Source organism: Salmo trutta, chromosome 10 (genome assembly GCF_901001165.1).
Source record: "Salmo trutta chromosome 10, fSalTru1.1, whole genome shotgun sequence".
NCBI classification, from domain to species: Eukaryota; Metazoa; Chordata; class Actinopteri; order Salmoniformes; family Salmonidae; genus Salmo; species Salmo trutta.
The window spans coordinates 23,722,856-23,749,128 of NC_042966.1; the positions used below are offsets into that span (position 1 = coordinate 23,722,856).

Genomic DNA, 26,273 nt, shown 5'->3' on the forward strand with positions numbered 1-26,273 from the left:
TTTGTTGAACTGGAAATTCAGTACTTATATGAGATAGACGATTATCCGCAGCTGTCTTTCTTGTATCAGGACTCTGCTGCAGTATAATGGTGTCATCGGAGTCATTGTCTCCAATGTATTTTGATAAGGAGCTGCTTGCAGATATATCCGATTGTCTCACATAATCAGAACATGTGTTAGCCTTGCCAGGACTGTATGGATGAATGTGAAGCTCTAAGCTAATAAGCAACTCACCATCAGGATTTGGGTCTTGGGGTAAACAAATCTCCAGCACACCAAGGTCTTGTTGGAATGTCAAATGTATTGGCAACTGTGAAGACAAAATAAGATTGCACAACCTCACTGATTAAATATGTTGTGTATTTTTTTGGAGAAAAACCAGAAGACAGAAATCAAGAGGTCATCTTTACGTGAACATCGTATCCCCAAAACTGACTTAGTGCTCCTTTCCACATCAATTCCAATGATATGCAGTCTACAGCCTGTCTACTACTGCCACGTACTGTATTATTAAAGCAGCAGTCTGAGTATTATAGCAATACACCACAGACAGCTATCAACACTGAGATTGTAGCGGCATACAAATGTAAGTATTACTTATTCTTTAAAACCATTAATGACCGGCAAAGACAATGAGCACAGCTACAGATGGGCATAATTAGACAACTCCCAAAACATAAACCAATCTTTTACGGATCTGTGATTTGGGGAGGCACAAGTTTGCTTTGTATTCATTACCAGCAAGGAAATATGAAATTAATTTGACAGTAAATATAACGTATAAGTATATTTAAAGTGTGTCAGTATAAGTATGTTGTTCCATAGGATATTGTGTTCAATTTGAAACTTTTCACTCACCACAATCCAAAAAGGATTTGAAGGTCAGTTGCGTACAGCCAGCATCCTTGATGACAAGAAAAAGTACATTTTAAAATCGCATTAACACAAATATGCACAAATTACAGTGGGGGAAAAAAGTATTTGATCCCCTGCTGATTTTGTACGTTTGCCCAGTTACAAAGAAATGATCAGTCTATAATTTTAATAGTAGGTTTATTTGAACAGTGAGAGACAGAATAACAACAAAAAAATCCAGAAAAACACATGTCAAAAATGTTATAAAATGATTTGCATTTTAATGAGGGAAATAAGTATTTGACCCCTGCAAAACATGACTTAGTACTTGGTGGCAAAACCCTTGTTGGCAATCACAGAGGTCAGACGTTTCTTGTAGTTGGCCACCAGGTTTGCACACATCTCAGGAGGGATTTTGTCCCACTCCTATTTGCAGATCTTCTCCAAGTCATTAAGGTTTCGAGGCTGACGTTTGGCAACTCGAACCTTCAGCTCCCTCCACCGATTTTCTATGGGATTAAGGTCTGGAGACTGGCTAGGCCACTCCAGGACCTTAATGTCCTTCTTCTTGAGCCACTCCTTTGTTGCCTTGGCCGTGTGTTTTGGGTCATTGTCATGCTGGAATACCCATCCACGACCCATTTTCAATGCCCTGGCTGAGGGAAGGAGGTTCTCACCCAAGATTTGACGGTACATGGCCCCGTCCATTGTCCCTTTGATGCGGTGATGTTGTCCTGTCCCCTTAGCAGAAAAACACCCCCAAAGCATAATGTTTCCACCTCCATGTTTCACGGTAGAGATGGTGTTCTTGGGGTCATAGACAGCATTCCTCCTCCTCCTAACATGGCGAGTTGAGTTGATGTCAAAGAGCTCCATTTTGGGCTCATCTGACCACAACACTTTCACCCAGTTGTACTCTGAGTTATTCAGATGTTCATTGGCAGACTTCAGACGGGCCTGTATATGTATTCTTGAGCAGGGGGACCTTGCAGGATTTCAGTCCTTCACGGCGTAGTGTGTTACCAATTGTTTTCTTGGTGACAATGGTCCCAGCTGCCTTGAGATCATTGACAAGATCCTCCCGTGTAGTTCTGGGCTGATTCCTCACCGTTCTCATGATCATTGCAACTCCACGAGGTGAGATCTTGCATGGAGCCCCAGGCCGAGGGATAATGACAGTTCTTTTGTGTTTCTTCCATTTGCGAATAATCGCACCAAATGTTGTCACCTTCTCACCAAGCTGCTTGGCGATGGTCTTGTAGCCCATTCCAGCCTTGTGTAGGTCTACAATCTTGTCCCTGACATCCTTGGAGAGCTCTTTGGTCTTGGCCATGGTGGAGACTACTGATGTTCGGCAGATCCACGCTCTCGATCTGTCCACTCTTTCCATTCACCAGACACTTGCAAATGGACAACGGCGGCAAAATCTAAATTTAACCAACATTAGTGGCCGTGGTCATGCTGTTTTACTCCAATAGAATTGAATCTGTATTTTTGCTCCCACTCTAGCGGCCGCTGGTAATAATTACACTCTAAAAGGATTTAATTTCACTACTTGAGAGGAAAATCATTTTAACTCTAGTAAAAACACTCCCTAGTTTTTACTGTGTAGTGAGTGTTGTAACTGAGGACAGACTATTTTTATGCTCTCTATGCACTTCAGCAGTAGGTTGTCCCGTTCTGTGACCTTGTGTGGCCTACCACTTAGCGGCTGAGCTGTTGTTGCTCCTTGATGTTTCCACTTTACAATAACAGCACTTATAGTTGACCGGGGCAGTTCTAGCAGGGCAGAAATTTGACGAACTGACTTGTTGGAAAGGTGGCATCCTATGACGGTGCCACGTTGAAAGTCACTGTGCTCTCCAGTAATGCCATTCTACTGCCAATGTTTGTCTATGGAGATTGCATGGCGGTGTGCTTTATACACTTGTCAGCAACGGGTGTGGCTGGAATAGCCGAATCCACTAATTTGAAGGGGTGTCCACATACTTTTGTATATATAGTGGAGTAGGGTGGTGGGTTTTTAGTGAGTGTACAGTAGGGATAGATCGTACAGTATTTGTTGCTTTATTTGTACAGTTGAAGTCAGAAATGTACATACACTTAGGTTGGAGTCATTAAAATTCGTTTTTCATCAACCACTCCACAAATTTCTTGTTAACAAAGTATTGTTTTGGCAAGTTGGTTACTTTGTGCGTGACACAAGGAATTTTTCCAACAATTGTTTACAGACAGAATATTTCACTTATTTCACTGTATCACAATTCCAGTGGGTCAGAAGTTTACATACACTAAGTTGACTGTGCCTTTAAACAGCTTGGAAAATTCCAGAAAAATATGCCATGGCTTTAGAAGCTTCTGATTGGCTAATTGACATCATTTAAGTCAATTGGAGGTGTACCTGTGGATGAATTTCAAGGCCTAATTCAGTGTCTCTTTGCTTGACATCATGGGAAAAACAAAAGAAATCAGCCAAGACCTCAGAAAAACAATTGTAGACCTCCACAAGTCAGATTCATCCTTGGGAGGAATTTCCAAATGTCTGAAGTTACCACGTTCATCTGTACAAACAATAGTACGCAAGTATAAACACCATGGGACCACGCAGCCATCATACCGCTCAGGAAGGAGACACGCTCTGTCTCCTAGAGATGAACGTACTTTGGTGTGAAAAGTGCAAATCAATCCCAGGACAACAGCAAAGGACCTTGTGAAGATGCTGGAGGAAACGGGTACAAAAGTATCTATATCCACAGTAAAACGAGTCCTATATCGACATAACCTGAAAGGCCACTCAGCAAGGAAGAAGCCACTGCTCCAAAACCGCCATAAGAAAGCTAGACTACGGATTGCAACTGCACATGGGGACAAAAATTGTGCTTTTTGGAGAAATGTCCTCTGGTCTGATGAAACAAAAATAGAACTGTTCGACCATAATGAGCATCGTTATGATTGGAGGAAAAAGGGGGAGACTTGCAAGCCGAAGAACACCATCCCAACCGTGAAGCATGGGAGTGGCAGCATCATGTTGTGGGGGTGCTTTGCTGCAGGAGGGACTGGTGCACTTCACAAAATAGATGGCATCACGAGGAATGAAAATTATGTGGAGATATTGAAGCAACATCTCAAGACATCAGTCAGGAAGTTAAAGCTTGGTTGCAAATGGGTCTTCCAAATGGACAATGACCCCAAGCATACTTCCACAGTTGTGGCAAAATGGCTTAAGGACAACAAACTCAAGGTATTGGAGTGGCCATCACAAAGCCCTGACCTCAATTCTATAGAAAATATATAGGCGGAACTGATAAAACGTGTGCGAGCAAGGAGGCCTACAAACCTGACACCAGCTCTGTCAGGAGGAATAGGCCAAAATTCACCCAACTTTTTGTGGGAAGCTGGTGGAAGGCTACCCGAAACGTTTGACCCAAGTTAAACAATTAAAATGCAATGCTACCAAATACTAATTGAGTGTATGTAAACTTCTGACCCACTGGGAATGTGATGAAAGAAATAAAAGCTGAAATAAATCATTCTCTCTACTATTATTCTGACATTTCACATTCTTAAAATAAAGTGGTGATCCTAACTGGCCTAAGACAGGGCATTTTTACTAGGATTAAATGTCAGGAATTGTGAAAAACTGAGTTTAAATGTATTTGGTTAAGGTGTATGTAAAGTTCCGACTTCAACTGTATATAAATATTTTTTTCAAATAAAGCATAAGGGAGGTATACTCCAGTTTAGTAGGTGGCGTTAATGCAACATTTATTGGATTCCAACCACCGTTAAATCTCATTGAAGAAGCCCAGGACAGAGTTTTGAAAAAGGATGGTTTGCACAGGAGCTCGGTGTAACCCAATGACTATGTAAAATTATATTTTCCTTGTACACCTGTGTGGCTAACCAAGTCGTCCTTACACTTACCTAAGGCTGATGGTCTTTCACATCCAATTAATTATGCAAAGTGTCAGTCAGGTTAGCCACACTTTCATTTTGGGACTTAAAAAAAATATGTGCATAAGGCATTCGTAGAATAAAGATACACCAAACACAATATGAGAATACTCAAAAGTATTTTATTATTAATTCACAATTATATCCCATCTCTGAGGATAGATACACATCAAGCACCACTCTCAATGGTTGTAGACAGCGCTACTTCACATGCATTCAAACTGAAAAAATTAACAAAACAAACAAAATAATATTATAAAATCCTACAGAATTAAACATTATCTGACGATAGCTCAAACCGGTCTGTTCATTAAGAGTATGATGATATGTTTTCTCAAAATGGAAGAAAATGATCATTAGTAAGGTTAAAACTGCTGTCTAAACACTATTTCTCTCACCATGATAGTTTGCAGCCGCTTCCAAGTCATGACCAAAACTGAAGTTGATATGGTACTATTACAATACACTTCCAACCTAATGCCATCATTTAACAACGGCCTCTGAAAAGAATATCTGATATTATGGCAGAACAATGCTCTCCTAAGGGCTTTATTGGTTTAAAACAAGCTACAGATATCGCACAACCAGTGGCACATTAGGACAACCCTAAAAGGAATGAAAAATACTACAAAATAAGACACAACAATCTGTAAACTTACAAGGTATTTACAGAAGTCAACATACAGTATAGTTTAAATACCAATCAGTTACTGTATGTGGACAAATAACATTTGTAACATGTCTTAGTCGTTGAAATGATGGCTCAAAACATAAAATCCCGTGTCAGACACCGTGCAGGATTTATTGAATGGAGGAGAGCAAGCAACACAGAGGGGTATCTGCAAAAGATCAGTGCTGGGCAGGGTCACTATCCCAGGCCCTACCATACAATCAGAGTTGAGTTTGTGCTTCACAAGGTTTAGGTCTCAACTGTATGTGGAAACATATAACTAATATTATGGCATATGTTGTCTGTTGCCTTGAAGGGAAAAGGAGGACCCGCCGACAGTCGAAATTACAGTATTCAGTTCTAAGAATGTGAAAATGTAATTTCTGATGTCTTTGTGCTTGGCCAATTTCAGATATGAACAGAATGGTATGATTCCTTCTTTTGATTTGAATAATTAATGTATTATGGCTGGTTCCTCCAGTTCAGCAGTCCACATTAAGTCTTTGAAGAGGTCAGGTAGAGAATGTCTTTTAGCAAGAGAGGAATAGTCACAAGCAGTCATAGACTTACAGTAGATATACTGTAATTACAGAAAATCTGTTTTGGAGAATAGGGAGTGGTTATATGCCCAAAAACATGCTTCAATTCTTAAAATATGTTTTATAAGACGTTTCACTTCAAAATAGATGGATACAAATCATTCGTTTCTGAACAATTTAGATCATTATTAAAGTAATTTCTTGTAAAAGTTGCTTTTGTCTCGTCGGAGTGAATGAATCAAGCTAGTGTTTTTAAAATAAATCCTTATTACAAATAGAATGAATAGAATCATATAATAGAATATGGGCTGGAGTCACAGTGACTGAGACATACACATTATGCTCTGGGGTTTGGGATGGGACAACTGTGGGTGTGACACCTTTCCTCATATCAGGCCTTGGTCCATTCCAGTGAGTTGGACGAGGATAGGGTCCGTGCAGCAGCCACAGAGTCACACACTGCTGGAGTAGTTGTTTTTGTGTGTGTGCGTGTTCGCCTGTTTGAGAACCCCTCTCGGAGATGGCAGAAGTGAAAGAGAAGAAAGATCGAGCGAGGAGCAGCTCTATGCCTGGAAATCATTCCCAAAGTGTCTGATCTGGTCCTCAGTCATGGACAGGTAAGTGGCCCTCATGCTGGGGGAGTACTGTAGGGGAAAACATAATATCACAGGACACACAATTAGAGACAACACCGGGCGACTTATAGTGAATGAAACACACAACAGTATAGAAGAACATAGTACTCTTTCAGAACAGTATCTAAACAGCGAGACAGGAAGGAAGGGTAGGTAGCTAGGGGAGACAATACTGTGTCTATGCCAAACATTGATTGGACTGAGAGTCAGACAACACTGTAGGTCCCTTCTTATCAATCAAGCCTTCTCAGGCGGTAGGTGAGACAAGGGGCATACCATGACTCTAGAATTCTATAGCACCAGACCAAGCATAACGACAAGCCTGACGCTCGGCACCTTATGGCGGTAACAGCTATAGAATTACACAGAGGGAAGGTTTGCGGCATGCACACATAGGGCTGCCGATGTGTCTCTGAAAACATGTCCCAACCCAGGGAGGAGATGTGAGGATAGGGTACACCACCACACTCCCAACAGCACAGGGAAACAGACCTGACTGGGTCAAACATACAACTGGAATGATGATGATGTCATGAGGATGATGTCATGAACAGTAAGGTTTGCAGTTCAAAGCCATGCCAGAGGTGAAATAGAAAATGCAGTTTCAAAATGAAAATGGAGGTAAATAAAAAAGAGATGATTTTAAACGAAGGCAGGGGGAAAAGCAACTGGGAGTCTATCTTGTCCTTCAGACAGTAGAGAGGTCCAAAGAGGAGCAGAAAACAACTTACTCTGTTTCTAAATTGCTGAGTGTATACCTCCAAAAGTTGATAAAAAAATAAGGAAGTAAGAAATGAAATACAAACAAACATATAAACAACAAACAAACAAAAAATATCAAAGAAGCTGTTAGCTGAAAAGGTAGAGCGCACGCTTTGCAGAAAGGTAGATATGGGTCCAGAAAGGCACCACATGACATGACATAATCATCACAGCCAAATGGTAGTAGAGAGAGAAGGCAGGGGAAAGCACAGAGGTAGATACGGTTTAACACTTTAGAGTTCGTCCCAAATGGCACCCTATCCCCTATATAATCCACTGCTTTTAAAATCAAATAAATAAGATGTGTTAGTGCCATGTGGGACTCAGCATTAGTCTCAGGTAGTAAACCTTATTTTCAGTCAAATATAAAAACGTCATCCCGTGGGAAGGATGGCAGGCAGCTACAGTAGATACCCATAATATATGAGATGCGTGATATCTGTCTCTTTATCAAATTTAATTAGGCACAGCAGGCATTTTGAAAGGTTAAGCTTGATGGAAAATGTATTCATCCTAAAAACGTGGCCTGTCTCCTCGACATGAGAATAGATCTAAAGAGCTGCCACTACGAGGCAATAGAGGGGGGTGAAAGAGAGGAGGAGAGAGAGAGATACTTTAAGAGAGAAGGAAAGTGACCAAATAAGGACTAACACCTGTGACATCCTCCCCAGGGCATTGGTCTAAGTAACATGCTATGTCCATGTTAAACTTCTCTTTCACTGTCCTACTACTTCGGTTATGAGTCAGCAATCTACAGTTATGGTAGATAGACAGGTAAAGGCACAAAGTTAGCAGTGTGCTCTCTGATATGTCATCAAAATTATGACCATGATCAAAAGCCTTACTGATGGATTTCAGTATTGGAAATGTATTATCATATGGATGTCATATCTTGAGAAAAACTCTCTCGTCACAACTCGTGAGAAACAAACTACAAGACCAACTTCAAGTCAAAGTAATGCTGACTTGAGAAATTTAAGGAAGGCATCATGCAGAGAGAGCATCATATGGGAAAAGGACTCAAACTAGAGTTAAAGAGCAGTCTGAGCCCCAGCTGTCAGGTATTTACCAGAGATGACATTGCAAACAGAAAATAAACACAGGAACAAGTCCTATCGGGTCACTGAATCAATTAAATAACAGAACACAAATACTGGTGATGAGAGAGAGATCAGTATTACAATGCTGATTGACTTGAGAGTATGTGGGACAGTGGCATCATGGTTGGGATCAATTTCAATTTAGTCAATTCAGAAAGCAAACAGAAATTTCAAATTGAAATTCCAATTCTCCCCATTGGAATTGACCCCAACCCTGAGTGACATCGCAAGAAAGACATGGCCTCTGGGACCTAACGCACCGAGGGGGGAGGTGAGCCTCTCCCGATCAGAGGAACGTTCTCGTACCGCTGGTTCCCCCCGAACAGCGCCGACTGGTTCCTGAGAAGGGAGAGCGAAGGAGAGAGTTAAACAAACATTCCCTATCACCAAAAAAAGTGGCCACAGCACAAGAACATAGCACTTTGGGCCAGTATGTCATCTTAGCGATCATGATGACTACATTTCACAGTTAGCTTTACTTTAGCTTCAGTATGTTCATACGTATAGCACACTAGACTGTGCATTACCATACACTCCACACCAGGCCAGGGCTGGACTGACTCACATGTACTCTGAAACGGGTGCATTGGACACAGCCTGTGCGGCAGGCGGGTGGAGGCTGCTCTGGCTGCCCATACTGCTGCTGTAGCTGCAGAAGCTGTGCACGTTGGTGGCATGGTTGGGGTTGTGGGTCGTCATGCGTCTGGCCTGAGGGTTAAATGGGTCCTCCTCGTCTATATCGTCATAATCACGCTCCCTGAGAGAAGAGAAAGGCTGGAGGTCAGGGGCATAGATTTTGAGGATGATTTAGTGACTTGGTAAGGTGTATGTACAGTATATAGTTTTACTCCATGTGTAAATCTGTGTTGTTGTATGTGTCAAACTGCTTGCTTTATCTTGGCCAGGTCGCAATTGTAAATGAGAACTTGTTCTCAACTTGCCTACCTGGTTAAATAAAGGTGAAGTAAATAAATAAATAAATAAAATAAACACAATGGATGTTTACACTCTTGTTCTATAAAAGGGCGATAGAGAGAAAGATGGTAACTGTGATTCTCACTAGCACTGGTTCCTATTCTCGTGATCATGATATGTGGTTGTCTTATCTACTTTAGTTGACTGGATTGATTGCAAAATGCTCTGGATAAGAGTGTCTGCTAAATGACTCAAATGTAATGTAAATGTAATGTAAGAGACTCGGTGGGAGGGCCCCTCCTGACCTGCTGGCGATATGTGTCCATGCCCGGGGGATGGCACACAGCATGGCACAGAAGGCACAAATTGCCAGGATGGAGAAGAGGCAGAGGTATAGCAGGCCCTCCACCCCGTCATAACACACACCGATCAGCGCATCCAGGTAGTCCTACAGCGTGGAGGGAGGAAACAAACAAACACACACACAAACACATTTGCAGATAGCAGACAATATCTCTCTGAGACATGTTGTGAAGAGATGTACACAGCAGAGCCACTGTCACAAGGAACTAGGTCCATGCAGTGGGACTCAGTGGTGGTGTCCTGTACCTTGTTGAGCCCTCTACAATCCAGCAGGGCAGTCAACTGGTGGAGGCTAGCCTCTGTGGAGTTGAGCAGGTGCTGGATGCCCATTAGGTCTCTCTGTAGAGAAGACAAGTGTAGGATTCAGTACTCATAAAATTCTATGCTTACACAGACGGGACGCATTATGCCATAGGAAAATTCAACACTGACCTCAGCGGTGGGGAAGAGAGGCACAGCAAACTGCAGCAGGCCCTGTATTTGGATCTGCATGGTGGTCAGAGACCTTTGGAAGATGGTCAGAGACTGCAAACACACACACACACACACACACAAAACAACATGCCAAATTTTGGGTAGTGTACATTTAAAGGGATAATCCACCCACAGAAATAACAATCATGAAACTCCTGTCAGGTTGGTAAAAGCCGATGTTCTATCAATGGGTAAAAATGATTTAACTTCTAAGTGGCCCATCTGTGAAATCATGAAATCGTGTATAATGCGTCATAGCTACATGGTTCTCCTCACTAGAGATAGGGGATGACACACTATCACATTTCATAACGCTTTTAAGACAATTACCTGCACTCCAAGTCGCCAAATCAGCCAATAGATGGTATGGACATACTTGTATAGAGCACATCCATCAGTTTATATCATCACGACAAAGTTTATATTTCGCTTGCGGATATTGACTTAATGTGTGTATTTACGTTTACTAGCTTGCTACCTAGCCAGCCAACCCAGAGTCTCTGGCAGAGAGCAAGCTGATTTGCAACAGATTTCCACAACTATTTTTCACATGTTGCTACCACCCTTACTATAAAAACAAAATGAAAAATGTGTTAACAAAAAATATTGTTTTCACATATTAGTGTTATTTAACACTGTTAATCATAGGAATTCATGGTTTAGGATGGATTATAACTTTAATACACTAGTGGGCTTGTCAGTTCAGCTTTTGTCCAGCATAGGGCGACAAAAACCAATCATTAACAGCAAGTTAGTCTCATCCAACAGAATCTGCACACTGCCCTGTGCACTCCACCCACCCAAACAGCAAGTAGACTGTAAACCACATTAATTTACCCCTTAGACACTGATCTAAGGAATTTTGGGAGCGTAGTATGAACCCTATGACTCGAACCCTACACAACAAATTCTCCAGTGTTCAAAAACAAACAAAGAAATTAACACAGAGCGTTAAATCAACACTGAAAGTCATGAGTCTGTGGTCTCATATAGACACCAGAACAGTGTTAAATTAACACACTGTGAGTGCCTTGCCTACCGAGTAAATTGTAGAGTTACCACCCATGACTTCATTGGTTAGTGACAGAGACATGGTTGTTGCATTCATCCATTTTCGGTCCTATTGACTATCCCCAAGCGAGATCCTAAGCGAATATGTTATCATAAAACACTAAATTCTTTAACACAATACCATATGTATTTCATAAAGCCTTATTTAGAGGGCCTAGTTTTACCTGGAAACAGGGGCCTGAAACTCATACACAATCACATTGAACCAAGACCACAAACATTATTATCATATTTCCCAGCATGCTCTAATGCACGTTGATTTTGAGAATTGTTTGTTTAAATATATAGGTTTTCACATTTCCACAAACTTCAAAGTGTTTCCTTTCAAATGGTATCAAGAATATGCATAATCTTACTTCACATCCTGAGCTACAGGCAGTTAGATTTGGGTATGTCACTTTAGACGAAAAAAAAAAAAAAAAAAAAGGGGCGGATCCTTATTAACCATGGATGATCATTTGATTTCCAGTTTTTAAGTAAACTTTTTTTCTGAAAATGATAGTCTAACCCATTGGGTATCTAACCATACCCTCATATGCAACGTCTTGAAATGTACAGATGGACGGATTAATCATAAAACTTCTGACATCCAATTTACTAACTCCGCCCATAACTTTTGGACTTTATAGCACTCCCAGAAGGCATGAATTATTTAGTCATTGTTAGTTTTCCACTTAAGACATGTCTCTGCCGTTGTGCTGTAGAATTTGTGAATTTTGTCTCTTGTATTAAACATTAGTTTATACTGGATTAAGCGTACATTTTCGTTAACTGTACATTTGTTAGTTATGTTCCAACACTCCATCTTGTGCCAATGTCAGTTAGTTTCTAGATATTTTCTGCGCGATTGTTAGCTCTCTGCAAGGTTTTGTATATCTTACCTTTCATATGACTATCCTTTTCTGACTCAAATAGGATTCCCTCAACATTGTCAAATGTCAAAAAGATTTCAGATCGATATTTCATGATATCAAACTTTTAAGTTGCATTTAAAAAATAAATTAAACATTGGTCAGCCCAAAATTGCTTTTTAATTCTGTCATGGAAATAATTGTATTTCCTATTAACAAGTCATTTACGGTTTCTATGCCTTTAGATTTCCATGTGGGCCAATTTATCGGTGGATTCTGAAAAGCTGTCCAAGGATTGTTTCATAGGGGTGTGTTTTTAGGGAGTGATATTGGTTGTTGTAGAATCCATTTAATTTTATTCTATATTGTTATAGTGTTCTTAACTATGAAGTGATGTTCTTAGCTTTATCCTTTAAAAATAGACATGTGAAAAGATTCTGGGGATGAGCATGCACATCTTCAATATGTACCCATTGTTCCTCTTTAGTGGATTTAACAATATGTTGCAGGTAAAAGCCTTGGGTGGCGAGTTGATGCAATTTAGAGAGATGTAAAACTTTCCTTTTTATTCCAATATTCTATGAATTTGATTTGCTCATATAAAGTCTGTTATGACTGTGTCTACTTTTTTAAAGAATGCCTTTGGTGGGGTAAATGGCATTAGCGAAAATAAGTATAAAAACCTTGGGAGCCAGGTCATTCTAAAGAGGTTTATTCTACCAGTAAGATTTATGGAAAGATTGATCCATTTAATTAGATCTGCTTTCATGTTGTTGAGTAATAAGATAAAGTTATTTTTATATATTTGTTGTTTGTGTCACTTATTAAGCATCATAAGTATTTCATATTTTTTGTGGTCCACTTAAAGGATTGCTGTTGATCATTAGTTATTATTTTGTATTTTTCCTATTGTCATTATTTTATTTTTTTCCATGTTACTTTTATACCCTGAGATTTTAGAATATTCAGAAAATAGTTTTTAAAAAGAGGGAATTTAGTGTTCAATATTACTCAGCTATATAATATTCAGTCGAGCTATAACCTCCAGACGAGCTTCAATGCCATACAACTCTCCTTCCGTGGCCTCCAACTGCTCTTAAACGCAGGTAAAACTAAATGCATGCTATTCAATCGATCACTGCCCGCCTGTCCAGCATCACTACTCTGGATGGCTCTGACTTAGAATACATGGACAACTACAAATACCTGGGTGTCTGGTTAGACTGTAAACTCTCCTTCCAGACTCACATTAAGCATCTCCAATCCAAAATGAAATCTAGAATCGGCTTCCTATATCGCAACAAAGCATCCTTCACTCATGCTGCCAAACACAACCTCGTAAAACTGACCATCCTACCGATCCTCGACTTTGGTGATGTCATCTATAAAATAGCCTCCAACACTCTACTCAACAAATTGGATGCAGTCTATCACAGTGCCATCCGTTTTGTCACCAAAGCCCCATACACTACCCACCATTGCGACTTGTACGCTCTCGTTGGCTGGCCCTCGCTTCATTCTCGTTGCCAAACGCACTGGCTCCAGGTCATCTACAAGTCTCTGCTAGGTAAAGCCCCACCTTATCTCAGCTCACTGGTCACCATAGCAGCACCCACTCGTAGCACACGCTCCAGCAGGTATATCTCACTGGTCACCCCCAAAGCCAATTCCTCCTTTGGCAGCCTTTCCTTCCAGTTCTCTGCTGCCAATGACTGGAACGAACTGAAAAATCTCTGAAGCTGGAGATTCACATCTCCCTCACTAGCTTTAAGCACCAGCTGTCAGAGCAGCTCACAGATCACTACACCTGTACATAGCCCATCTGTAAACAGCCCATCCATCTACCTACCTCATCCCCATACTGTATTCATTTATCCTGCTCCTTTGCACCCCAATATCTCTACTTGCACATTCATCTTCTGCACATCTACCATTCCAGTGTTTAATTGCTATATTGTAATTACTTCGCCACCATGGCCTATTTATTGCCTTAACTTACCTCATTTGCACTCACTGTATATAGACTTTTTGTTTTCTTTTGTTCTACTGTATTATTGACTGTATGTCTTGTTTATTCCATGTTTATTCCATGTGTTAACTGTGTGTTGCTGTATGTGTCGAATTGCTACGCTTTATCTTGGCCAGGTCGCAGTTGCAAATGAGAACTTGTTCTCAACTAGCCTACCTGGTTAAATAAAGGTAAAATAAAATAAATAAATAAAAAAATATCAGGAGATTATCAGCAAATAAGTTTAGTTTATATTCAAGTTTACCAATACTGATACCTTATACGTTTGGGTCCTGTCCTAATTCTTTCTGCAAGCGGTTCAATTGCCAGTGCAAACTGGAGGGGGGAGACATCCCTGTCCTGTGCCCCCTTCTAAAGAAAATGTATCAGAAAATATATTATTTGTGTATATTTTTGCTTCAGGATATTTATCAAATATTTTCATAAAATGAATTATTTCAGCTGAAAAGTTGAAGGCTTCCAACGTTTTTATTTGAAAAGGGCATTCAAGATGGTCAAATGCCTTTTCGGAATCAACAGCTATAACTGATAAATCAACATCTTTATTTTCCATTAAATAGTATGCTTTATTTGAGTTTAAACTGTAGTTGTTGGTTGTTGTCTCTCTTCATAAGTTAAGAAATTGTATTTTCTTCTTTACCTTGTAAAGATTTCTTATGGGCTTTTTCCTAAAATAGTGATTTATTTTTCTTTCATTTTAATTTCTAACTCAGATTTAAGTTTAGCTGAATATGAGATTATCATTGCCCTAATGTGTTCCTGAAAAGCATACAAAATTGTGTAGTGTTGACTTTTCTCTGTCCTCTATGTTCACATTTGTAAAGTTAAAGGTTTTAAAAAAAATGTTATTTATTTAATACATTCCGGGTCTTGAAGAAGTGCTCTGTTCGTTCTCCATATTCTTCCGCTAAATGTATTTTCTGTTGGTGTAATTAAGCATGATACAGGAAATTATCCGATATCACTGTCATGGATTTTTGAACCTACTATATTTTTGAGTGCATTTTTGGAAATAAAAATGAAAAAAAGGAGTACTCTTTTGTAATTGGGAATAGTAATCTCCAGCTGTCCTATAAATTATTTGTAGCGATGAAAATGTTCAGCCTCTTTGGAGGCTCCTTGAATTTGCCTTTTTATTGCTGTGTCTGTCTAACTTGCTGAATGTGTGATTTAGGTCACTTGCTAAAATAATAGCCACCTGGCTAACCACCAGGAACTTAGATGCAGTGTTGCAGTAAAATCATCTCAAGCTAATTCGGTGATATACAAAGCAACTCAAACAATATTGAAATTGCATCAATTTCAACAACAATTTTTTTTTATGCATCTCCCAATTTGGCATGTCTCTTGTGATGCAGTTCACAGCAGCACTGATGGATGTGTTGACATGACAACAATGTCAGAGTTTTGAACGACCCTTCTCCCCTTTTGTTCCATGCTGGCTGCTAGCTAACACCAGACACAAATGAAAGGGGAAACATATAAGTATCTTTGCCATAAATGAATAGTGTAAACCTTTCATTATAATTGCTAACATCCTACAGCGTACACCCTTGTGTACGGGTTCGAGCCCCCGTATTAGGGTAAAACTAGGCCCTCAAAATAAGGCCTCATGAAATACTATATGTAAGGTAGTTTGTTAAATAATAACAAAAAATGATGATAACATATTCGCTTAGGATCTCACTTGGTAAAGTCCATAGGATCGAAATGGATGAATGCAACCATGTCTCTGTCACTAACAAATAGTCATGAGTGTTAACTCTACAATTTTCTTGAAAGACAAGGCACTCTGGAAATATTTTAATAAGGCTTCACACTAAGCAGTGTGTTAATGTAACACTGTTCTGGTGTCTATATGTGTCCACAGACCAGTGTTCCCTCTGCGTTCATTTAAGTGTGGCGCTGCGCCACGGCAGAATCATTGCTGCCAGACCAAAATAAACATTATATTTCTACCAAACATATATTCAATAAAGTTCTGTAAAGCACATTCACATTTCTTGGTAAATAGATCATCTGTCTGGGTTCAATACAGTTCTGAAGGCTATTTAGTTCTGTGATCTGTGGCAGGCAGCAAGCAACTCAAGAAACACAGCACGCGAGTTACCAGTATGCGATACAGACGCTCTGCGCAAGAAACACAAATCACTTGAATCATTTCAGAATGCACCTGCGCGCAACTGTGGCGCGAAACACAATTAACTTGAATCACCTCAGAGTGCACCTGTGTGAGAAACTGCAAGAATGGTACGTTAGTTAGCCAACTAGTTAACTACATAAGCTAGCTATAGCCTAAAAACTCTACTAAACTTAATTTAGATCTATAATATTGCTGCCACAAATGTAACGGCAATTAGCTATCCAATATCCACAAGGATGTTGATGATAGAAACATGGTTAACTAACGTTACTAGTTTAGCAAGTTAGCTAGGTAGCTAGATTCATTGGCTGGACAGTCCAGCTTGGACTATATTAACCGGCACCCAGGGACAGAGCATCGAATGGAAAGTGTGAGGGCTCATGCAATGATGGCAAAAGGTAAAGATTGTTATATTGGATACTTCAATTTCTCAAAATGTCTTCTAATGTAAAAGATATCAGATTGTGTACTAACCATGGCTCAATAATAAGGCATTATGTCTGTTGCTGTTCACAGGCTCCTCAGTCATGGGTGCATTCGAGCCAACCACAGTGCTTGAGCATGAGGCCGTCATTGGGGGTTTTAAATACCTGGACCATCTAACAAAGCGGGAGCAGGCCCATCACACAAACTTCCCTGAACTGCTTGCTGAATTGCTGGGTTTGGTACTATTTCACAAAGCTCAAGGTGAATGAGTGCTCCACAATTCTGTGTTTTTGTTCATATTTCTTCACTTGATATTTAAATGTCACCAGACTTACTTCACATTGTACTCATTTACATGAAGATTGGCAAGAACACAAACTACAGGTCACACATAATAGTGGACGAAATGTTGAAGATTCTGGCCCAAGTTGTGGAGGAGCCTATCCTACATGCCATTCAGACATCTGTAGCCATTGGCCTGGAGGCTGATGAAACTACAGATGTGGCAACTAATAAGCAGCTGGATTTACATGTCAGGTTTTATTTCAATAAGAGTTACAAAATTATTTTGAATAGTGATATTCTACAGTCACACTGCATCCATGAGTAATAATGAAATTGTTTATGGATTTGTGTATGTTTTCTAGATACATGGACGAAGAGGGTCACCTTTAAAACCAGTTCCTGGACCTGGTATCAGTCCCTGATGGCCAGGCAGACACCATCGTTGCCTGGGCACTGATGGGGCTGCGGTGATGACTGGTATGGACACAACACAAAGTCTTATGTAATACCCTTGGTAGAACCAAGTATTGAGTTTATTTGTTAAAATTACTTGGTAATTTACAAGTGAATAGGTTGGTTTACTTTTAAGTTTTGACCAATAAGGTCGCTTGTTAGGCTGTGGCCAATGGGAGAGTTGACCTGGTTAACGGAAGACCTAGGAAAAAAGAGAAAGATGTTGAGAAAAAGGATGGACATTACATTATGACCGTTGGTGAAGGAAAATGATAAAAGATGACGATAAAAATAGAACAAAACCCATACCTACAGAGTTTAGAAAGGATTTTAAAACTTCAAAAATGTTAAAACTAAAATTGTATTTTATAAGAGAGTTATCATTTTGTTAAGAAAGACTTAGTAAAGACTGAAGCTACCGTTTACACTATGTCTTGTGACATAGTGTATATCGAATCTCCCATTCCTCTCAACATTTTTAGAAAAAGCTGTTGCGCAGCAACTCACTGCCTTCCTGAAGACAAACAATGTATACGAAATGCTTCAGTCTGGTTTTAGACCCCATCATAGCACTGAGACTGCACTTGTGAAGGTGGTAAATGGCCTTCTAATGGCGTCAGACCGAGGCTCTGCATCTGTCCTCATGCTCCTAGACCTTAGTGCTGCTTTTGATACCATCGATCACCACATTCTTTTGGAGAGATTTGAAACCCAAATTGGTCTACACGGACAAGTTCTGGCCTGGTCTTATCTGTCGGAAAGATATCAGTTTGTCTCTGTGAATGGTTTGTCCTCTGACAAATCAACTGTAAATTTCGGTGTTCCTCAAGGTTCCGTTTTAGGACCACTATTGTTTTCACTATATATTTTACCTCTTGGGGATGTCATTCGAAAACATCATGTTAACTTTCACTGCTATGCGGATGACACACAGCTGTACATTTCAGTGAAACATGGTGAAGCCCCAAAATTGCCCTCGCTGGAAGCCTGTGTTTCAGACATAAGGAAGTGGATGGCTGCAAACATTCTACTTTTAAACTCGGACAAAACAGAGATGCTTGTTCTAGGTCCCAAGAAACAAAGAGATCTTCTGTTGAATCTGACAATTAATCTTGATGGTTGTACAGTCGTCTCAAATAAAACTGTGAAGGACCTCGGCGTTACTCTGGACCCTGATCTCTCTTTTGACGTACATATCAAGATTGTTGCAAGGACAGCTTTTTGCCATCTCCATAACATTGCGAAGATCAGAAATGTTCTGTCCAAAATTGATGCAGAAAAATTAATCCATGCTTTTGTTACTTCTAGGTTAGACTACTGCAATGCTCTACTTTCCAGCTACCCGGATAAAGCACTAAATAAACTTCAGTTAGTGCTAAATACGGCTGCTAGAATCCTGACTAGAACCCAAAAATGTGATCATATTACTCCAGTGCTAGCCTCCCTACACTGGCTTCCTGTTAAGGCAAGGGCTGATTTCAAGGTTTTACTGCTAACCTACAAAGCATTACATGGGCTTGCTCCTACCTATCTTTCTGATTTGGTCCTGCCGTACATACCTACACGTACGCTACGGTCACAAGACGCAGGCCTCCTAATTGTCCCTAGAATATCTAAGCAAACAGCTGGAGGCAGGGCTTTCTCCTATAGAGCTCCATTTTTATGGAATGGTCTGCCTACCCATGTAAGAGACGCAGACTCGGTCTCAACCTTTAAGTCTTAATTGAAGACTCATTTCTTCAGTAGGTCCTATGATTGAGTGTAGTCTGGCCCAGGAGTGTGAAGGTGAACGGAAAGGCACTGGAGCAACGAACCGCCCTTGCTGTCTCTGCCTAGCCGGTTCCCCTCTCTCCCTGGGATTCTCTGCCTCTAACCCTATTACAGGGGCCGAGTCACTGGCTTACTGATGCTCTTCCATGCCGTCCCTAGGAGGGGTGCGTCACTTGAGTGGGTTGAGTCACTGACGTGGTCTTCCTGTCTGGGTTGGCGCCCCCCCCTTGGGTTGTGCCCTGGCGGAGATCTTTGTGGGCTATACTCGGCGTTGTCTCAGGATGGTAAGTTGGTGATTGAAGCTATCCCTGTAGTGGTGTGTGGGCTGTGTTTTGGCAAAGTGGGTGGGGTTATATCCTGCCTGTTTGGCCCTGTCCGGGGGTATCATCGTCTTATCGGGTGTCCTGTGTGAATTTAACTATGCTCTCTCTCTCTAATTATGTCTTTCTCTCTTTCTTTCTCACTCACTCTCTCTCGGGGGACCTGAGCCCTAGGACCATGCCTCAGTACTACCTGGTATGATGACTCCTTGCTGTCCCCAGTCCACCTGGCCGTGCTGCTGCTCCAGTTTCAACTGTTCTGCCTGCGGCTATGGAACCCTGACCTGTTCATCGGACGTGCTACCTGTCCCAGACCTGCTGTTTTCAACTCTCTAGAGACAGCAGGAGCGGTAGAGATACTCTCAATGATCGGCTATGAAAAGCCAACTCACATTTACTCCTGAGGTGCTGACCTGTTGCACCCTCAACAACTACTGTGATTATTATTATTTGACTATGAACATTTGAACATCTTGGCCATGTTCTGTTATAATCTCCAACCGGCACAGCCGGGCTACGCAGTGTAACCCAAAGATATAGCCTGGTTCCTCTCTAGGTTTCTTCCTAGGTTCTGGCCTTTCTAGGGAGTTTTTCCTAGCCACCGTGCTTCTACACCTGCATTGCTTGCTGTTTGGGGTTTTAGGCTGGGTTTCTGTACAGCACTTTGAGATATCAGCTGATGTAAGAAGGGCTATATAAATACATTTGATTTGATACACATCATTTTTCTCATCTTCAAACAGGACCACATAGTGGTGTGTCAGAACAGCTAAAGGATGCCTTCCCGTGGATGGTGTCTGTGGCTTGTTCTGCCCACCGCCTTGCTCTGGCCTGATTTGCTGACGTCCCCTATATGAACACTTTCAAGGAGCAGCTGCAGCAGCTCCATAGTTACTTTGCCAAAAGCAGTAACAAGACAAGTCTTGAAAGCTGCTTCAGTGACCCTGGTCCTTCAGTACTTAAAAGTGAAGGTGAGATTATGTATCACATTCCTTCGCTTGGCTACTCTGGTCTCATCTTGTTTACCTACTGCATCTACACTCAAAATAAATGTATTTTGCAGGAAGTAAAGGATGTTCGCTGGCTGTCCCAGCACCTGGCCATGGCTGATCTCAGCAAAACCTCAGCGCAGTGTTTGTGGCATTGGCTGAGGAGGTGGAGGTAAACCGGTGCCCAACTGCTAAGATCCTCTGCGCCAGTGATGCAAACTAGTCACCTTCAGCAAAATTCGCAGTTTTTAATCCAAAATAGGTAAACTACGTGATTCGTGTAGATCCGATGAGAAAATGTTATTTTTTTTTGCGTTTGGGTCACTAATGGCAGTAAGCGAACCAGTGATGTGCGTTTGGAGCAATACGGTCTGTATCCAAGACTCGAGCCTGGGCTCAGCCAGTCGTTCACATAACAGAATGCAGCATGCAACTGAAGAGAGAAGAGACAACCAACTTGCTAGTTACAGCATCAGCGGGCGCTCTGGAAAGACAGCAGAGAGTGGAAGGGCAGTTTGCCAGTTACAACACTAGTGCGTCCCCTGAACAACAACGAAGAGGTAGGTGACAAGCCTAGAGACGGAGGCGAGAAGGTGATGATGCATACTTCATGAGCTGCAACCGAAAAACAACTGGCATTTGGAAAGTTTGAGGTGAGGGAGCAAGTGTGGTAGAACAAGAATTGTTAGCATTGTTAAGTATCTTTCTACAGTAGCTGGATCAAATTCTCTGTTAGCTAGCCAGAGAAATGTTGAGCAACATTAGCTGATCAAATAATAATATTTATGGTGTGAAAATTTGCTAAATTAACGTTTTAACATTAGATGAGGTAACGTTAGTAGCGTTAGCTCGAGGAACCAATTAGCTATAGTATTAACTGGTATACGACTCCTTGCAGTTCCTCAAGCTATAACGTTAGTTTCTCACTTGACCCCGGGCAATCTGTGTGAAATGTTAACTAGTTAGCTAGCTAATGAACTAACTACTATCTATGAAACAAATGTTTTCCCTCTATGTGGTTAATTTTCAGAATGAGAGAATTAGGTGAACATTAGGCATTGCTTGTTAAACAAGTGGATTCAGGGATCAAGTGTAGCTGGAGCTGGGCCTAGCTTAAGCTGGATGCCAATAGAGGTGAAAAGGAACACCACACACTTCCCTCTTTTTCAATAAGGTGGATAAAAAGGGGTATGCCAGATGTACTCTGCCTGAAAGATCAATTATTCCAACAAAGGGTCTCATGCTCTGCTGCTATCACATTGTAGTACAGGCAGAAAGTGTACAATGTAATAACACGCAGTGTAGCCCAAAGATATTGCTTTGTGTTGAACTTGACATACTGTAACACTTTTGTGTGAGTGAGGGGGGATTACTTAATTTTTTACTCAGTGAACGTTATTTTTGCACACATGTAGCCTTGTGCACTTAATCAATGTCTGCTATAGTTGCCACAATAATAGAGCAAAAATAGAATGCCTGTTTGTTTCATTCTATATCTACTTTAAGATGGGTTTTTTTTACCGAAGTGCAATATTTACATGTATGTGGTCACAAGCGTTCTATTATAAAGGCTGTCATGGCTAACTGCAATATTAGTGTATTGTTTTTTCTCTGGACTTGTGTGTCTTTCACAGTAAAGTTTAGGCAACAAATAACATTGGATTGCTTTCCTTAATTTTTTGCTGTGAGTTTGGTTCACTGTAACCACTTTTTATTTTATACACAGACATTGATCATGTAGATCATATTCTTTGTTGTTTAATTAGTACAGTTAAAACATGAATTTCAAGATGGGATCCAGCCTAAGAAATTTGATTTTTAAAGCATATATATCATTTTTTGCGTGTTTCAGTGTCCCAAAAATGTGTCAACTTTTAGGGCCCTCACCAGTTTGCATTCCTGCACAACGCTTTCTGTGCCACGTACAGGTAGGCCTAGATGTATTATAGATTATAGTCCTCCAAATTAAATAATGTACTATGTTGCTATTACTGCTTTCAGCGTCTCAAAACTCTATTTGAGTGGTCCACGATGTGGCTTTTAAAACCTGTTTTGTATTGTCAATTGATGTGTCATTGTGGAGTGACAAACTTTTCTAACTCTACAGATTTGTGGCAGCACTTTACCTGCTGGCGGACGTGCTGCCTCACCTGACACGGCTTTCAAATGTATTCCAATTAGAGGATGTAAACTTCCTGGCCATAAAAGAGCAGGTACATTCTTTTCTATCTTCATTTTCAAATGTGGGCAAATGTCTCAGTTTAACAGAGTCACAGGACAGCACTACTCAATGAAATATTTAAGAACTACTGACACTTCATTATAATTACTTCAAGCAAAACAACTCTTTTGCTGGTGATTCCCAGCCCCGGGGTCATTTCTGAGCTAACTCCACCAGGACCTCGATGTCCCAAAGGGTCTGGGCGCATTCAACATCAAGGAGGAGGAGAGGGAGAGGCCAGGTGAAGGAGACCAAGACCTCTTTGGACACTGTGTTAACTAACCTCCAGACGAGCTTCAATGCCGTACAACTCTCCTTCCGTGGCCTCCAACTGCTCTTAAATACAAGTAAAGCTAAATGCATGCTATTCAATCGATCACTGCCGGCACCTGCCCGTCCGTCCAGCATCACTACTCTGGACGGCTCTGACTTAGAATACGTGGACAACTACAAATACCTAGGTGTCTGGTTAGACTGTAAACTCTCCTTCCAGACTCACATTAAGCATCTCCAATCCAAAATTAAATCTAGAATCGGCTTCCTATATTGCAACAAAGCATCCTTCACTCATGCTGCCAAACACACCCTCGTAAAACTGACCATCCTACCTATCCTCGACTTCGGCGATGTCATCTATAAAATAGCCTCCAACACTCTACTCAACAAACTGGATGCAGTCTATCACAGTGCCATCCGTTTTGTCACCAAAGCCCCATACACTACCCACCACTGCGACCTGTACGCTCTCGTTGGCTGGCCCTCGCTTTATACTCGTCGCCAAACCCTGGCTCCAGGTCATCTACAAGTCTCTGCTAGGTAAAGCCCCGCCTTATCTCAGCTCACTGGTCACCATAGCAGCACCCACTCGTAGCACGCGCTCCAGCAGGTATATCTCACTGCTCACCCCCAAAGCCAATTCCTCCTTTGGTCGCCTTTCCTTCCAGTTCTCTGCTGCCAATGACTGGAACGAATTGCAAAAATCACTGAAGCTGGAGACTCATATCTCCCTCACTAGCTTTAAGCACCAGCTGTCAGAGCAGCTCACAGATCACTACACCTGTACATAGCCCATCTGTAAACAGCCCATCTATCCACCACATTCCCATACTGTATTTATTTATTTATCTTGCTCCTTTGCACCCCAGTATCTATACTTGCACATTCATCTTCTGCACATCCACCATTCCAGTGTTTAATTGCTATATTGAATTAATTTGCCACCATGGCCTATTTATTACCTTAACTCCCTTATATTACCTCATTTGCACTCACTGTATATAGACTTTTTGTTTTCTTTTTTTTCTCTACTGTATTATTGACTGTATGTTTTGTTTATTTCATGTGTAACTGTGTGTTGTTGTATGCGTCAAATTGCTATGCTTTATCTTGGCCAGGTCGCAGTTGCAAATGAGAACTTGTTCTCAACTAGCCTACCTGGTTAAATAAAGGTGAAATACATTTGTTTTTAAAAAGGGAGCAGTTCTGAGCTGGGTTTAGAGAGGAGGTAAAAACATTTGTTTTCAAATGTTGTGATGAAACCAATGTTACATCATGTGTGTTGGATAAACTACAACAAACAGCTCTTAATCACTTATTTTCTGTTTTGTGCTGTAACTAGGTCATGGATCCATATCTTGTTGGCCTCCAGGACAGCCTAGACCGGAGGTTCCAGCACCTGGAGATTCTGGGGGCCTTCAGTGTGTTGGGACCTCAGGCTGCATTCTCTAGTGAGAGGATAAACACCTTTAACCTGGCCCTCCTCTCCAGGTAGTTTGTGCAAGCGCCAGAGGCTGCTGTGCTGCAAGAGTGACCCTCTTACAAGCAACATGTACTAGTTGGAGCATTCACGGTATCAAATGAGTGTGACAATCTTTTGAAGAGAACATTTTAGGCCAGTGTTGCCCAACCCTTTTTCCTGTTGAACTACCACTCTGTTGGCTCTTCTTTAATGTTGGACATATTTTTGTTTTTCATGTATTTCAGGGGTTGGATCAGCTGACGGCAATGGCAAAGCTGGCCTCGCAATTTGATGAGTGGGGGCAGCTCTACCCCTGACTTAGCCAGTTGGCAGCAATCACACTGACTATACCAGTGTCTTCCGTTAATTGTGAGAGGGACTTCATTGTAATGAAACGAGTAAGAACATTTAAATGTGAAAGTAGATCCTCTTTGTCCCTCTCCCTTCTCTTATTGTTCTTTCTGTTATTGCAGGTCAAAACAGACTTGAGGAACAGACTGCAGGGAGAGCATCTAGCCGCCTGCATGCGGCTCTCCATCAAGGAGCTCAATTACAGGAGGGCGTTGGAAATCTTTTCCCAAAAGCCCAGAAGAATAAAGTGCTCTGACAAAGGCTGTAAACTATGTCAGAACTAGGTTTTTGTCAGAACCTGAAAAGAGATTTCCAACACCCACCCTGATGAACATGAATTAGTGGGCTCTAATTCATTTTCAGTCAAATGTTCCTCTGTTAATAATTTTGTCAAGATAAACTTTTCTATTTCAGAAAGAAGGTCTCTGTTGTGTTTCTTTAGATAGCTGCAGCACTCAACTTTAAAGTGCATCCTGTATACTATAATAATTTTACCAATATGTTATTGAGCTCATTTCTGTGGGTGGACATTTTTACATTTACATTTTAGTAGACGCTCTTATCCAGAGCGACTTACAGTAGTGAATACATACATTTCATTTCATGCATTTTTTTAAATGTATTTTTTTGTACTGGCCCCCCGTGGGAATCGAACCCACAACCCTGGTGTTGCACACACCATGCTGGCATTGCAAACACCATGCTCTACCAACTGAGCCACAGGTAAGGCTATATTTGAGTCACCAGAACCAAGCTTTTCAGTACTTATACATATTTTGTTTTAGGGGGGGTGCTAACTTTTCCCCCACGGCTAACACATTTTCCAGAGGAAACACTGCCACAGACGCAACACTTTCAGTGTTGTTTTAACACTCTGTGTTCATTTTGCTTTGTTTTTTAACACTGGAGAATTTGCGGTGTAGATTTAAACCATCAAACAACATCTAACATCATTATTGGGTTAACCTGTCACATCACAGTAAATCAAAACAACAGTTTGAGTGTCCCCAACCATTATAAAATAGACTGGGACAATGAGTGCCCAATGGCACAGACAATCCTTAATTGAAGCGAGACAGTCAATTACACCAAACCAGCAGCCATAGCAGCAGCCATAATTGGTCTCCTTTGATCTAAACATTTTCAGAATTTGTCTCGGTGGCATGTCTACGATCCAATAACTGAGTGTACGTGTGTCTCAGTGAGCGATCTCTGCTTCCGTGCTCAGGTGAATGTGTGCTGACTGAGCAGGCTGGGTAACACAACGCCTGCACTCTGTTACTGCATTCTCTTGAACCTTAGGGGCATGTCTACAAGCACAGCATAACAGGATCTGAACTCTTCTGGGTTATGGAGCTA

The 26,273-nt window shown here is 41.1% G+C and overlaps 1 protein-coding gene across 2 annotated transcripts in view; it reads right to left on the reverse strand.

Annotated features, from left to right (window-relative positions):
• Positions 1-4,911: 4,911 nt before the first annotated feature.
• The window catches only part of ttyh2 (tweety family member 2), a 119,629-nt gene continuing 98,267 nt past the window's right edge, over positions 4,912-26,273 (reverse strand). The window contains exons 9-15 of one of the 2 annotated variants that reach the window (XM_029765040.1): positions 10,226-10,318; positions 10,040-10,132; positions 9,736-9,878; positions 9,081-9,272; positions 8,776-8,854; positions 7,385-7,411; positions 4,912-6,662 (exon numbers count right to left, since the gene is read on the reverse strand). In XM_029765040.1, the coding sequence (XP_029620900.1) occupies positions 6,582-6,662; positions 7,385-7,411; positions 8,776-8,854; positions 9,081-9,272; positions 9,736-9,878; positions 10,040-10,132; positions 10,226-10,318 (708 nt within the window). In that variant the 3' untranslated portion in view covers positions 4,912-6,581. The remainder of the gene's footprint in view (positions 6,663-7,384; positions 7,412-8,775; positions 8,855-9,080; positions 9,273-9,735; positions 9,879-10,039; positions 10,133-10,225; positions 10,319-26,273) is intronic. The other variant, XM_029765041.1, reaches the window with a different exon arrangement.